Genomic DNA, 16,608 nt, shown 5'->3' with positions numbered 1-16,608 from the left:
CATTTTTCCCCCTTTAATTTTGGGGTTTCTTTTAGGAAGTTTTTCCTTGTGCGATGCGACGGTCTAAGGACAGAGGGTCTAAGGACAGAGGGTCTAAGGACAGAGGGTCTGAGGACAGAGGGTCTAAAGACAGAGGGTGTCGTAACCTGTACAGTCTGTAAAGCACACTGAGACAAATGTATAATTTGTGATATTGGGCTATACAAACAAATTTGATTTGATTTGATTTGATTTGTATGTTTGTGTATTATGTGATTTTACTGTATTTATATATTCGTAGTGTATTGTGGTTTTATACTACACATGTAAAAGCCTGACTAGGGACAAGGGTTGTAAATTATTTAATTACATTATAAAATAAATGAGCATTAAACTCTTTGTATTAGAAAGATGTTAAATTGCATCGCCCCTATATAAAAAAATCAACTTCAATTGATCTTTCTCTGGACCAGAGTGTTGGACGATACTTTATTGCTGATAGATTATTATTAAAACTTATGTTTTTTTCTGCTATTCCACTGTTTGTGCGGACCCTGCATGAGCAGCAGTTTATTCGTGTCTTTCTACGTCTATATTTTAAGAGTTCTTCCTATAATGTCTTGATTAATGTTTTTGTAAAGCACTTTGAATTGCCTTGTTGTTGAAATGTGCGATATAAATAAACTTGCATCTATATTATGTTATGTTATGATAACGGATGTTTAGTACGGACCCTGGACGAGCAGGTAGCAGGAGGTGCTGACGGTGCCCGCCTCGTTGGTGGCGGTGCAGGTGAAGCGGCCGCTGTCTTCGGCGAACGCTTCGCGGATCACCAGCTGGGCGAATCCGTTCGTGTAGCTGACCTGAAAGTCGATGGAGCTCTCAATCTTGTAGTCCTCTCTGAACCACAGGATGATGGGGGTGGGGTGGCCACTGATCTGGCACTCCAGCGTCACCGACTCGCCCTCCGTCACATTCGTGTTTTTCAGGCCCTGCACGGAGAAAACTCTCTGTGAGAACGTGGGATCTATCACAAGCAGCCAAACCACCAGGATGTCCTGAACTGTGAATGTTTGGTCTGTTTTCTGAGACTCCATGGCTTCATCAAGCTAAACATAAAGCCACATTCAGCGGCTAAAACACCTCTACGACTTGCATAAGAGGAATGACCTTTTACAAAATATGGTGGGAAATTCCAACGTTTTTTGGAAAATAACCTCGGTGCAACCTTGTCTACTTAGTATGAAAGTTGTAATAATAATAATAATAACAATAATAATAACAATAATAACAATAATAATAATAATGTAAAGCTTCTTGTTTACCAGCTTTGTCACTCAGTGTTAAAACATTCATTTACATAATTCAGATTTATTTCTGTTTTTTTAATACTATTATTTGTATTTTTTGTTAAGGATATTTATTTATTTACTTGATTTATTAAATAATGACTGTTATTAATCATTGTTATTATTCATTTAACTTTCTTTTTGTTGGGGGGTAGCTATAAGTGAAGAGTACTGACAGAGGGAGTACGGGTGGGGGGTTATACATTGGAAAAACAAAAAAGGGCCATACATATATTTGTCAAATACCAAAGAACACGTCATATATTTTTATATTATTGTTTTTTAAATATCGAAAGATTTTCAGGAGTACTCACCGACACCAGCGTGGCAGGGAGTACGGCGCCGCCTGCAGACGGGACGGCTGCTGCCTCCACAACCTGACGTATAGCACAATATAATAATATTAATAATAACTTCAAATACTTCTAAAATACACGACGTGGAGACAACATCACAGACACAAAACTTTAACTTCACATCCAACACAGAACACTACAGAGCGATGAGGCTGGATGGACTCAAGGCGTGAGATGAGGTTTCAAAAGCATCGATGAGCAGGTCAAAGTCTTTATTAGAAGAGGTTAAAGGAACATTTCACCCACAATCATCATCTGTACATCACTTACTCCCTGAACTCTTTGAGAAAACCTTTTCTCTCCTGCCTCCTTGGGGAACGTAGAAAAGTCTCACGCTTGTGCAGCGCTCTGTTGAAAAACTGCTTATTTGGAAGTGTTTTAAATATTTAATGAAGTAGTGACTGATAAATGAGCCTTTGTTATTCTGTTATGTTTTATATAGTTTTTCTGTTGGTAAAACTTTGATTCAAGATGTTTCTCTGTTTTTTGACTCATCGTTCACTCCGGAGACGTGAGAGAAAAACTACGAGTTCAAGGAAACACGGGGGGAACTGATGTACATAGGGTCATTTTGGAGCAAAGTTTTCCTTTGAATACTGGATTTTCACACAAATCAAGAAAACCTGATTTCTAAAAATGTTTTTTATTCAATTGTTCTTTAGCCAAATGAGTCTGTAAGTAAATGTAAAGTTTGGGGTCAATAAAATAAAAAGTAGGAAGATTCTGCACCTTAGACTTAATATATTTCGTTAAAAGCGCATGTTTCGGCCCTAAAATAAAGGTCATTATTGGTTAGAACTGATATAGACATATTATAATACATATACTGCTCTCTTTTCTCTCCAAATAGAATTATTGTTCACGTTAACTACAGTGATTCTAAATAAAGGCCTTGTCCTATTTATCTTTGGATATAAATGTTACACCCTGTACGTTGTGTTTGTTGGTATCGAATATATTGAAGTTGTTTCGTGGGAGATATCGAGACGTCTCGAGTAAACGGAAGACGATTGAATGAAAGTGACGGACATCTGGATTATCTCAACAAAGGAGAAGTGCTCACTAACACAGATTTAAACAAATTTGTGAACAATATTTGAGAGAAATAGGCCTTTTGTGTTCATAGAGAAAGTCTTAGATCTTTGATTTCAGCTCATGAACAATGGGAGCAAAAACAAAAGAACTTTGAGGGAATGAGGGGAAACGCCTCTGGATACACCTGCTGTTTGTTCATAACATTTGTATTTAGGTTCATGCTACCTCAATCAAACTTTCACATTATCATAGTGACATCCCATGTATATATTTCCAGCTTTCAAAATGTTTTGTTGTGCATGTTTGTGTCACCCATAGTAAAAATAATATAATTTTCAATGTGGTTTTGGGTCCAATATGTTCATATATTATGTGAAAATGAAAGAATAACTATCAGGTTGTATAGGTGAGGTTGTGGCAAAAAAAAAGATACCAAACATTGACATGCTAAACATTTCTTAATGGGGTTTAGTAAGGCAGAATCAAAAGAATGCGAAAACGGCCAAATTAGCCCCGGACTCCAAAGGGTTAAGGGTTTCTTACAAAGACAACATTCAGACCTTCCCACATGGATCATTGCAATACAGCCCCACAGCTGGTCAAACTGTTTGTGCTTGTTTGTGTTGTAACATCATTAGCTTAATATCTTTAGAAAATGGGACCTTGAGACATGAGAAAGCTGCAAGTGATGCAGAATTCATGGATCTACAAGAAATCCCTTCTTTGTTAACTCACCCGTGAGTTTTTTAATCAACTAAAGAGTTAGCATCAGCTAATTGAGAAGATATGTCAGCAGAGACTCGTAGTGAGAACTGGGGCGGGGGGACATGGTCAGTTACAGGTTGGATTACTGACTAAAGTCTAGTTCCTATTATTTCTCTGCAGGTTATTTTCCACTGCTTGCCAGATGTTGCCCTCTTACCTCGGAGCTAGACTCGTGTTTTGGGACAGAAACTTTAGAAACTGTGAAATGTGGAACTGGGGACGGGCCGAGACCAGCGTCCACACGGGGGGAGGTTTCTGTTGTTCTCTGAATCTGGAGTAACCAAGAGAGTTCACAGGCGATCACAACAGCACTGACAATATACTGTTTATATATAAATATATTAATGTTTTACATACTTTATTCCTATAAAATTAGTTTATCAAGAGATTTGACCTTTTAGATCTTTTTAGAGTAATTATCTTAAAGTGCTGGCAAATAATTTAGCTAGTTTTCAAGACAATTTACTCACGGCATGGTGATGAGAAAGTAAAAGCAACAAAAAGACTTATAAGATAAGCATTGAACTGTTTTTGTGGTTTTTCGAAATTTCATGAAATCTCGAATTGTTCGTGAAACTTGAAAATAGTTTTCGCTGGCGCGGTACAAAATATTAATTATTATTAATATCTGGTCAAATCTCTTGGTAGTGTTGTTGCTTCCTAGCTGACCTGAGGCAGCAGCGGGGCAGGTTCAGGTGTAATAACAGCCTGCGCTCTCGTTGTCGTCCAGCCGGCTCGATACTGTTGATCGGCGGCGGTGGCGGCAGACTGCTGCCTTAGCTCCGCCTCTACGGCTGCGTCCTCTTCAGCTTCGCCGCCCTCCACATGCACAGGCTGACGGACACGAGCAAGGTCTACGGCGGCCACCACCGTGGCCACTGCCCCGGCTCGTTTGCCCCCCCCAGCCTGGAGACACAACCAGCACATAGATCTCAGGACATCCATGGCAGAACGGGGACAGGCAGGTGTACAGCGGGAATATGTCCTTATTTAGCAATAAGTTCCCTCAAATTAAATGGTCCTTTTCCCTTTGGCTAAACACTGTTTTGACTTAAAGATATCTTCTTCATGGTTCACCAGCTGGTGGTTGATGCCACGAAATACTTCCAGCTCATAACTTTTTCTTTTGTTTAGCTTTAGAGATGTTCGTATGTGTAGTTCTGAACTTTGGACAGAGCTAAGCTAGCTGTTGTAGTCTTTATGCTAAGCTAGGCTAACCACGTCCTGACTTTTCCAGCTGAGTCGATGTGGCTCAACTTTAACTCCTACAAGAACCTTAATTACTCAAAGGAGGGAACAGGATTTATGAATTAGGGCATGACTGATTTTATAAACATTTACCCCCGTCCTGCCTTCTGTAATACACAGAAACTTCACAAATCACCACTGAGAGAGTATATGTATACGCATCACAGCATCACTGTTTTTCAATGCTTTTAGAGAATGTTTTAGAGTTTATTGAAACCTGGATCAGAACTTAACTCTGTGTGTTGGATGCTGACATTAAGGGAAAACTCTGATCCAAGTGTTATGATCAATGTGAAGAGTCCAAAAGACAAAAGTTAACATAATAGATTATTTAATAAGTTTTTACCTCCAACAGGAATGTTTTGTTTTCAGTTTGTTTTTGTCTGTCAGCAGGTTGAAACTGGGTTGAAGTGTGGAGCACGGGCCGAGGAAGATCGGGTTACATTTTGGAGCAGATCTGAATAAAACGCATTATCTTTCACTTCTGGAAAAAGGTTGGCGGAGGTCCTTCTAGTTGAGGATTGAGATGGTCGTGGACAGGATACTGTGCGTGTAAATGTACTCACATGAACATTTAAACATATCTGTTGAATAAACACATGCTCAACTGTTGACATGCAAGAAATAAAATACTGAAATCAGCTGAGAGTCAGTGAAGAAGCAAAAGTGCAGAAAAGTGAAGTGGCAACCAAACTAAAAAAAGAGGTGAAAGTTTAAAAAAAGATGTGGTGGGTGATGTGATAAGATGTAAGATGTGGTGACCTCTGGTGACGGGTAGATGTGCTACCTGCTCGTTAACGGTGGAAGGAAAAAGGTCGGGCAAGACCGGCCGAGACGCAGCGGTTAAGAAATCTGAACGATTCTCCGTTTGAAACAGGAGACAAGTCTTTGTGGTGGAAGACGGAGGACAGGTCTCCACAGAGGTACGACGGACTAAAATGCACGTCCTCCGTCACGCCTTCATCGCTAACATTGTCCGTTGGCGTTACAGAAGCGCAGCCGGACTCTTCGACTGACAACATCGAGTCTCGGCCATCAAAACCTTCATGAACCCCTCCCTCATCACCGCACAGGTTCATGTCTGAACACTGGACGTCGTGGTCACAGGTCATTTCCTTGTCACGTCCTTTGCCGCTCACTGTGAGACTCGTGTCCTCTGGCGCTCCAGACTCCATTTCAACAGTTTGAGGCTAATAAACAAATAGAGGAATAACTTTGGTGCTCACACGACTGTTTGGTGCCAAGAAAGTGTTGAAGAGTTTTACAAGTGGAGAATTTTTTTTTAAAAACATTCATATTGAAATGAGTAAGAAAATAAAACTGCAGGATTGTAGGAAAGATTCACGTCTTTCATACCAAACAACCGAATCTATGGACGATTTAAAAATACTTACTTTAGTAAAAGTGTTCAACGTAAATGGTGTAAATGTCTGCAGAGGGACAGACTTTAACGGTCTTTTATAACCTTTTGGATTCAATCAAAAAGCTTTTAAATCTTCATTTTATACATATAAAAATGTGATTTACTGTAAATAAAGGAAATGACGACGACAAACAATAAAGAAGTGAATATCAAACCTGAATAAAAAGAAGGCATTAGTCACATATTTACACAAAACAAAAGTTCACCAGGAGCAATTTGTTCCACACGGAGGACGTTTAAAGAATATTTTAGTTTGGAACAAACCTCTTGTTAAACTGAAATAAAGTATTTTATTTACTTAATTTAAACTTATTTTCACGTCGTATTATTTCTTATTGGCTGGTCTCAATTAGTATTTGATTTAGTTTTAATTCACATTCCTAATGGGCGGTTTCTTAATTTATTAGGTTTTATTCTGACTTCTTAACGGCTATAACTTGCATATGCATGGCACTAATTCAATTAAAGACGCAGCACCACGCCTAAAATAAACACCATAAACATCTGTTTCTTACATCAGATTATTATAAATTGTGTATTTTTCTAACATTGTTCATCCTCCACGTTTCTCAAATTGCTCCCGTGCTCGTCGACCAGCAAGTGGCGCTCCCTCACCTCTGTGACCCCGGTGACCTGCTGCTCCCAGAGCTGCTCCTGGCCCAGCTGGGTGACGGTGCTGCTGCTTATACTGCTCATACTGCTCATACTGGTCATGCTGGTCATGCTGGTCATACAGGTCATGCTGGCGTAGTCGGCCTCTCCCTGCTTCCAGGGCGGCAGGACGTCGACGCCGGCGGCCGCCAGCTTGCGTGAACTGATGGGGGACTTCACCGGCCTGATGGGGGAGACTGAGAGTCTTGAAGTGGGAGAGGCAGTCCTGGAGACGGGGGAGGGAGGTTGCGTTACAGGCCTGGGGGGGCCAACCTCCCATAACATCATCGCCCCGCTCATTTAAACATTCAATATCAATATATCCACTAACAGTTTCACTGGAAATCTCTATTCTGTATTTTTTAAACATTTGAGGTTTTTTTTACAGTTTTTTATTGATCGAGTTTTGAGAGAGAGCGCTGCAGTGTCTCCCTCCATCAGTGATTGTCCTCTGAGAGTTTCTGACGTTATTATCAGTTTTGACTCCTTTACGGAGCTGCAGAGAAATAAACCCGTGAGAGAGATTTCAGTGGTGGACAGTAACTTTTACAATTTAGTACTTGTACTTTATGTCATACTGTATATATATATATGTGTATTCATGTATATATTTATATATACACTACTGAGCCTTCTCTTCCTATATCTCTCAGTAGTGACGACTTCATGAACTTCTTTAATGATAAAATTATAGTTATTAGAGACAAAATTAATCTCCTCCTGACCTCAATCAGTAACGACTTAACTTCAACCTCCGGAACCTTAAAAACATCTGTAACTCCTGAAATATATCTAGACTGTTTGACTCCAATCAACCTTAACCAACTAACTTCAACAATCTCGTCGTTCTATTCACCTTATATATGCTTCCTTTGGGCAATATTAAAGGAACCACTCCATAAACGTTCATTGTTATGCGGATGATACCCAATTATATCTATCAATTAAACCAGATGAAACCAATCAATTGGCTAAACTTCAAGCCTTAACGACATAACAACTTGGATGTCTAGCAACTTCTTGATGTTAAACACAGACAAAACTGAAGTTATTATACTTGGCCCTAAACGCCTCCGAAACGCATTTTCTAATGACATAGAAGCTCTGGATGGCATTAACTTGGCCTCCAGCACCACTGTAAGGAATCTTGGCGTCATCTTTGATCAAGATCTGTCGTTTAACTCCCACATAAAACAAATCTCAAGGACTGCCTTCTTTCATCTACGTAACATTGCAAAAATAAGACATCCTGTCTCAAAATGATGCAGAAAAACTAGTCCATGCATTTGTTACTTCAAGGCTGGATTACTGCAACTCATTGTTATCAGGTTGTCCCAAAAAGTCTTCAGTTGATCCAAAATGCAGGGCACGTGTATTGACTAGAACAAGGAAACGGGATCATATTACTCCTGTATTAGCTGCTCTGCACTGGCTCCCTGTAAAATACAGAATAGAATTCAAAATCCTTCTCCTGACTTACAAATCAATTAATGGTCAGGCTCCAGCATATCTTAAAGATCTCATAGTACCTTATAAACCAACTAGAGCATTACGCTCCCAGACTGCAGGGTTACTTGTAGTTCCTAGAGTCTCTAAGAGTACAATGGGAGCCAGAGCCTTCAGCTATCAAGCTCCTCTCCAGTGGAACCAGCTTCCAGTTTGTGTTCGGGAGGCAGACACACTCTCCACATTTAAGAGCAGGCTTTGAAGGCTTTCCATCCTGAGAGAGGAATCCCTCATCAGTTGCTCTCTCTGAGGTTTAGAACATTTTCCCCCTTTAATTGTTAGTTTCTTTTAGGGAGTTTTTCCTTGTGCGGTGCGAGGGTCTAAAGACAGAGGGTGTCGTATGTACAGTCTGTAAACACTGAGATAGATTTGATTTATATACATATACATATACATACACATATACATTATGTATATGTATATTTATATACATGTTGATACTGTTAGTTTTTTTACACTGTAGTATTACTATTCTTACTGAAGTAAAAGATCTGAATACTTCCAGCTCTGGACTTTAGACTCAGTCAAAACCGAGCGGATCAAAGTAAAGAAACAGGTCAGAACGTATAATAACATCAGAAACCCTCAGTAGACGTACATGAAGGATTACATTGTTTAGCGGCTGCAGCGCTCTCTCTCGACACAAAAACGTGCGAAAATACATTAAAAAATATCGAAGTTCCCCTTTAAGTCTCAAATAATGATGAAGAACCAGTGGAGGATCCACCCACCTGACAGGCGTGGGCGTGGGCGCCTTCACGTGTCTGACAGGTGACGACGACTGATGGCGTCCTCCGGTCACCTTGGCGACCAGCGAGGACTGAGTTGGAGACTTGGACGCGGGTTTGGGAGGAACTCTGGGCGGAGTCTTGTGAGCCAGCTGCTGAGCCAGCTCACCGCCCTCCACATGCATCTCCATCATGGCGGTTGCCTGGAAACTGGCCTCCATCCTCTGAGGACGTGGGGAGGGGGGGGTTAAAATAACTCACATTTACATTTAATCGTCTTCGTGTTTGTAAAGTCTGTTCTCACCTTCTCCACTCGGGTCTGACGGCTCTGTGAAATCTGAGAGGTTGAAATCATTGTTTTGGTTTTCTTTGCTGGAATGGCTTCTTCACCTGAACACACACACAAACACACACACAAACACACACATTTAGTTTAGTATGTTAAATGGACCTAACTTATAGTGAAATAATATTTGTTATCATGTTCTCTGAAAAAGTTCACGTTTCCTCACACTAATGTTTTCTGTGTCAAAGGCGTTTAGGAAAAAAAAGGAGAACAATTACGGTGTTGGGAGGGAATTAATATATTTTTATTATTATTATTATTTTTTAATTTATTATATATAATATTTATAATTTATAATATATCCCCCCCCCCCCGACTCTGCAAAAAAACAATTCTTTATTATTTACAGTAAATAATATAAGTATTTAGAAATCTCATTCATATATAGATATATTATAATTATATATGTATTACTATAATATTTCTTAAATTATTTACAATATTATTAATATATTATTATTTCAAGGTAATGAAAGTTGTCTCACATAAACAGTGAAGACAATAAATTACAGATTTAAACTAGGCTAATAGTTTCCCTGCTTCCTGTCTTTATGCTAAGCTAGGCTAATAGCTTCCCTGCTTCCTGTCTTTATGCTAAGCTAGGCTAATAGTTTCCCTGCTTCCTGTCTTTATGCTAAGCTAGGCTAATAGCTTCCCTGCTTCCTGTCTTTATGCTAAGCTAGGCTAATAGTTTCCCTGCTTCCTGTCTTTATTCTAAACTAGGCTAAGAGCCAGGCTTTCTTTCAGATTTATATTGTATTCACTGTATTTCTCACCCTGAACCAGCAGTTCGGATGTGGAGGTGGCCCGTCCGCTGCTGTTGGTGGCGGTCACAGAATACGTCCCAGAATCCTCTGGGAAAGCCTCAGCGATCAGCAGACTGTGCAGGTCTCCCTCCTGGAGGATCCTGAAGTCGGCCGAGCTCTGGATCTCGGCTCCCTCTCTGTAGAACTTCACCACGGGGATCGGGATGCCGGAGACGCGGACGTCCAACTTCACCTGGCTGCCCTGCCGTACCGTGGAGCTCTGCAGCCTCTGCAGGAAGCTGGGGGGCGCCGTCTCCGCTGCAGGGACACATTCATATTATTTAGACTGAAGCTCATTATACTCTACCCACCAGAACTCACACACTGGAACAACACTGAAATCACTTCACTAGTATTGGTAGAGAGCGTACAATTACTTAAACAAATCAAATCTCCACCACGGATGAGACAGAACATGCATGCATTAAATATGGCTACTGATTTATTATTCAGCTGGTTTTATTTCCCATCTTATGTTATGCATTTTATGTATTCTATTTCATCTTGTTTTAACCTTATTTTTACTATTATTATTATTATTATTATTATTATTATTATTATTATTATTATCAGTTGTGCTTTATTTTCCATTGATTTTGCATTTAATCCCTGTTTTTATGTTCCTTCAATGTCTATGTTCCCTTGTTGTAAATCTTTGTGCTGCATTTACTGTATGGAAGGTGTTATACAAATAATGTTTAATATTATTATAATTATTACTACGACTAAATCACATTTCATGACAATCCATCCAATAATTGTTGTGATATTTCAGTCTGGACCAAAGCAGTCTGGAAATAGAGCCACTAAAAAATAAATAAAGAAAAAATAAATTGGGTTTATAATAATAAACAATAGGATTATGATTAGGCAAGTAGTAGACTCAATTAAAAACAGATGTGAATGGATTAAACCCAATATTTAGTCGTAGTTATTTTTATGTAAAATCCTGAAAAAAGTTGGCTTCTCACATTTTGAACGACTTCCAGTCAGTTTTAGGATGCACTGCGGTACGGAGTTAATACTGTAATTAATTAATTCTGTATTTTGACTATGACGGTTTAACTTTGTTGGACCCTTCTGCTGCTACTGGTGTTCAGCCAAGCTCCATGTTAGGCCCTATTTTATTCTCATTATATAAGCTTCTATTTGGCGTAGTACTTAGAAAAAAAAACGTTTCTATGCTGACAACACGCAGCTCTCCCTCCCCTAAAAACTGAGCAAAATACACGATCTCCAGTCTCTTTTAAAGAGTCTTGAAGATGTCAAAGTTGGATGGCCAACCCGTCAGCCTTAACATTTGAAAAACAAATGAATTCTGTCATTTATTCACATTCTGAAGTCTCACCTGTAACAAGGAGTTCAGCGGTGCTCGTGGCTTGTCCAGCGCCGTTGGTTGCTCTGACTGAGAATCTCCCACTGTGTGCGGCGGTCACAGCGGGGATCCTCAGAACAGCACGGCCGTCGCTGAACGAGATCTGAATGCCGGGCAAAGCCGCAGCGGTAAGAACCTGGCCATCACGGAACCAGCTCACCTCGGTAACTGGAGAACCTGCAGAGGAGAGAGGAACCGGAACCGGTTCGCTGTCAGATAACAACAAACACTGGACCTCCAGGACTCACGCTAAAAACTTGAGATACAAAATGTTTATTCTCAGGAGTCAGAAAAGGGAGATTAAAGTTTGACTTTTGACATAACACTTGTTTTAATATAAGAAGTCTTTTATCAGATTAACATTTTGGGATCACATTTTTTTAAAACTTTAAAATCTAATGTTAGAAAAAGATCTAAACAAAGGGGAAAGTTATAAAAGATTATATCATCCATTGTTAAAAAAACGTTTATTTTTATGTTTTGACTTTATAATATGTGCATTACAAATTTGAACCTTAGTGATAACCTTTATTGTTAATATGTGTTTTATTTGAACTCTTTCCCAACAACAATACATTTTATCTAAATACTTTAAGTTTAGCGTCTTCATTAATAATTAGGTTTGTAAACTATTTAAATATTCTGGACTCCTAAATTAATATTTGAACTTTGTTTAGGAGTAAAAACGAACATGAACTAAATGTTTCTTACCGCTAACTTGAGCCTCGAACGTCGCGGCACTACCCTCTAGTGCCACGACGCTCTGCAGCGGCTGCGTGAACGTCGGCGCCTGTGTGGACATGTTGGTCGGCACCCTGCAAATACACAAATAATAATGAAGTTTAATGTTTTATTAGTCATTCAGCAGCTTAAAGACATTTTACTGACATCCAAGTCTTCAGGATTCAACAGTTAGTTCATCGTGCTTTTCTCCGCCCACAGCAGTGAAAGATATAAACACAATACAGCTAAAATACAGAAAAGACAAAGTGCAGGTTTTAGTTCTCTAAATGCTAATGCATGAGTTTTAATCTGAAATATGTGATCAAAGGAAGGAAATTCCTCTGCATAAAAAGACTACCGAACTTCACAAACTCCAGCAGACCTCGACTGTACGATGTTGTTAATGTAGTAACTATTTTGTATTAAGTCTTATTAAATCTTTTTATCTCACCTAGTTTTTTAGTCTTTTTCAAGCAGGTTATATTGAACATTTGTTTCTGTTGGTGTCTTTGTGAACTTTCACTTCAGTGGATGCTGACATGGAGAAAAGAATATATAATAAATATATATATTATTATATTTCAAAGAAAATAAAGAGATTTTGGTCGATTTCTTTATTTCTTAAACTACATTTCAGAGTTTTCAACAGTGTTGCTGGTTGATATGGAGACAGTTTGAGGAGTTAAAGCTTCACAGATGAACTTTGAGTGAAACTCGTTTTCTGATGATGTTTACGAGTTGTAGTTTCCATCCAGACAAAGAAGACGTGTCGACGGCCTCCTGCAACCTGCAGCTTCACCAAACTAAAGACAGGAACTCTCTGGGATGCAGAAGACGTTTGCACTGTGAGCTTGTTTTGAACTTCATCGTTGTTAATAAAAGTTCTTTGTGTCTCACAAAGTATTTTCTTTCTCTCCTGTGTGGAGGTTTGATGTGCAGAACAGCTGAGTGTGTGAAGCTTCAGTTTCAGAATAAGAGCTCGGGGCTATTTATATTTGGGGGGGGGGGGGGGTGACTGACGGCACCAGCTGCGTGTTAATCATCACATGAAGAAGAAGACGTTTAAAGTTTAAAGTCCAAAGAGCTTCCAGACTTACAGCAAACTAAAACAGTGCAAATAAAATAAGAGAATAGCAAAAACTAAATAATAATAAATAAATAATTATAGATGAAGAAAAGAAAAGAGTGTATTGAGTATTTTATTCTTTAACTTTTAACGGTTTTTTTAATGGTTGTTTTTGTGTTTTAGTCTTAGGCTTATTGTTGTATTTATTGTGGCGGGTGTTGCAGGAAGTTAAAACAAAACTTTTATAAAATTCAGTTTTTACTCACAAACATTAAATATTCAACAGTTTGTGTATTATGGTTTATTTGCTAATTTATTTATTTATCTTCATCATATCTTTATATTTATAAACATATCTTTATATTTATAAACATATTTATAGTTATGAACATATCTTTATATTTATAAACATATCTTTATATTTATAAACATATCTTTATATTTATGAACATATGTTTATATTTATAAACATATATTTATATTTATGAAAATATATTTATATTAATAAACATCTTTATACTTGATGAATCCAGAAAGTAATTAAATAAAAAAGATTAAATAAATACTTGAACTGTCAGCTGTCAAAGTCTTTACAGTATTTATTTAAAATATTTTATTATCTTTATCACACTCTTCTCATTAACAGCCTGAATAATATATTAAATATAAATATATATCGTTATTATCTTCTGCTGGGTTTACTTTATCTTTCTGCAAAACCAACACAAATTTGGTCACAGACAAACAATATATAATATAAAAACTAATAAATTAGGCAGGAGAGAAGAAATAGAATTAGAACATAAACAATATAAATAAATATTTATGCCGTATGTTTAGAAAAACTTTAATGTAAGAATTAAAAAGTGTATTTTCTCAAGTGGCTCATCTGTAAACATTTCCTGTATTAATAAAATATAAATATAAATATATTTCCTATGAAAACAGCTTATTAATAGTTTCACATGAATCCACTTTTATCCTTGTTAATATGTTTCTACACATTCAACAGACAAATTATTATTCAGCCTCTGCAACAGAACATCAATAATAATAATAATAATAATAATAATAATAATAATAATAATAATGTATTTACTGTTTAATAAAACAAACGACACCTTCTGCCTCTGACGAAACATCAAGAAGTCAGTTTAACAGAAATGCTGCAGTTTTATCTTCCCAGATACAATAATACAGAATACATATATAAAGTAAATCGGCAGAAATAAACATCATAAATTATCTTTTATATTTACTTTAATATATTATATCATATAATATATTATATAATTTGACACCTTCTGTCCATAAACAGAAACTTCCTGGATGTGAGTTATTAAATAACTTTATATAAATAAAATGTTTCCTTCAGTTCCTCATGAAATAAACTCCAATAAGTTGATCAATCAACAATCAATGATCAATAAATCTTTCAGTATTTATGAATAAGATTATATAACATAATAACAATAACAGAGAACTTACAGAATACTTTATAGACTTTTATATATATTTATATAATATTCATATAGTTTGGCTTTGTTGTATTTTATACCTGTATTATTCTATTTTAGCTTGTTTCTATTTATGTCCTCTTGGCTCTTTAACGACCGTTTTTAATTTTATTTAAATGTCCTTTTATAATTATTTTCTTGATTATTTTATTTATGACTTTTTAATGAAAATAAAAAAACATGTCCTTATGTCCTTTTTTTCTTTAAGGTTTTATTTATAACATTTTAAGTTGCATGTTGACATTTAAAGACGTTTAAAGACATTTAAAGACTTCAGGACTGAAGAGACATTTCTCACTATATTCTGACTTTTATACATTAAAACTTTGATGTGGAGAATAATGTGCAGTTTGCTGGATATTGAAGGTTGTTTGCAGCTCTTCTGAAATGTGCTTTATAAATAAACGCTCCTGCCTCGCTGTAATGTCTATTTCTGTGTGTTCACATGCTTGGATAATAAAGCTGATTCAGATAAGCTGCAAAATAAATATTTTTTATCGTCATCGTGACGTCAACCAGAACTTTGAACACTCTTGAAAGACAAGTTTTTCTGTTTAAAGAGAGTTTCAGTACAAAACTTTACATGTAACTATCTTTCTTTTAATTATTGGTGCATTTTGTGTTCAGTTTAATGTTCAATTAGTTCAATAAAAGAATGTTGTAAATAATATATATTTAATACAACAAGCAGTTTGTATTTTAGCAGAACTGAGAACATTTCAAATGTTTATTTATCAAGTAACATCGTCACCAACGTCGTGCAGAATAAACTCTATTTACAGAACCTGTCTGAGCGACACATATGGCAGTGGGTAAAAATACATCGCCCCCCCACCCTGACACCCTGCAGTTTGATTGACAGCCACCATGTGGCACATAGCTGGAGGTGCAAGTGATATCTGTGCTGCTGATTCCCTTAAAAAGCCATCATCCGCCCTGACGGGCCCCGCTCATGCTATCAGCAGCTATTCTTGGCTCTTCCTCAGCCTGCTGCACGCGGCCTCGGCCCTCAGAGTCAAACACACAGAAAGTCCAACAAAGACCCTCAGAGTCCTCATTAAACACACATGTCCTCATAAACCACCTGAGTGAGCGCAGGTAAGCACGGAGCGGGGACACTCAGGGGAAGGTACTCACTTGTCTCCACAAAGGTGCCTCAGACTGATGGGACGAGCCCTGGTGTCTCAGACAGGAAACTGGCTCCTTATCCTGAAACGCTTTCCACAAAAATCCAAAGGTGAGAACAGTCGAGCCTCCAAACCCCTTCCTCCTGATAAAACAAAACTACACAGTTTGTGCAGTTTTGTTTCCCTCTGTACGATCCCTCCACCCGAGGCAAGGCTGGGAATGCTCCAACTGCTCAGGAGGGCCCACACGGTGCTCTGGCTCTTTATAGCAGGGGGGACGAGCGGCATCATCAGCGCACGCACGCTCCCCATTGGCCGGCCCGACCCTCAGGGGGGCATGATGGGACCTGGCAGCCATTTATGCAACCTGCACCCGTCCGCTGTCAGTCAGTTGATGGTTTGATCTGCATTGATCTCAGACGGCTGCAGGAGTTTAAGTTAGTGTGATCAGAGAAATAGTGAAGAGCAGTTTGTGTTAGAAACAACAGAGTCACTCAGGAAGTGCTGACCAAAGGGGGGCAGAGGCTGTCGCTGTCACTCAAACCCCCCCAGCATACTGTTACAACACAGGAAATATCTCTGTTTACTTCTTACTGCGTTTATCATCC

The 16,608-nt window shown here is 38.1% G+C and overlaps 1 protein-coding gene across 16 annotated transcripts in view; it reads right to left on the bottom strand.

Annotated features, from left to right (window-relative positions):
* ttn.1 (titin, tandem duplicate 1) overlaps positions 1 to 16,219 on the bottom strand; it is a 221,661-nt gene extending 205,442 nt beyond the window's left edge. For 14 of the 16 annotated variants that reach the window (XM_029426576.1, XM_029426565.1, XM_029426579.1 and 11 more), the window contains exons 1-10: positions 16,011 to 16,219; positions 12,279 to 12,382; positions 11,541 to 11,744; positions 10,163 to 10,450; positions 9,345 to 9,430; positions 9,044 to 9,264; positions 6,771 to 7,032; positions 4,154 to 4,390; positions 1,643 to 1,705; positions 713 to 971 (exon numbers count right to left, since the gene is read on the bottom strand). In XM_029426576.1, the coding sequence (XP_029282436.1) occupies positions 713 to 971; positions 1,643 to 1,705; positions 4,154 to 4,390; positions 6,771 to 7,032; positions 9,044 to 9,264; positions 9,345 to 9,430; positions 10,163 to 10,450; positions 11,541 to 11,744; positions 12,279 to 12,369 (1,711 nt within the window). In that variant the 5' untranslated portion in view covers positions 12,370 to 12,382; positions 16,011 to 16,219. The remainder of the gene's footprint in view (positions 1 to 712; positions 972 to 1,642; positions 1,706 to 4,153; positions 4,391 to 6,770; positions 7,033 to 9,043; positions 9,265 to 9,344; positions 9,431 to 10,162; positions 10,451 to 11,540; positions 11,745 to 12,278; positions 12,383 to 16,010) is intronic. The other 2 variants (XM_029426567.1, XM_029426570.1) reach the window with 2 other exon arrangements.
* Positions 16,220 to 16,608: the final 389 nt, after the last annotated feature.

This window comes from Cottoperca gobio, unplaced genomic scaffold, assembly GCF_900634415.1.
Source record: "Cottoperca gobio unplaced genomic scaffold, fCotGob3.1 fCotGob3_200arrow_ctg1, whole genome shotgun sequence".
Taxonomy (NCBI): Eukaryota; Metazoa; Chordata; class Actinopteri; order Perciformes; family Bovichtidae; genus Cottoperca; species Cottoperca gobio.
This window is presented reverse-complemented; position numbering and strand designations above follow the sequence as displayed.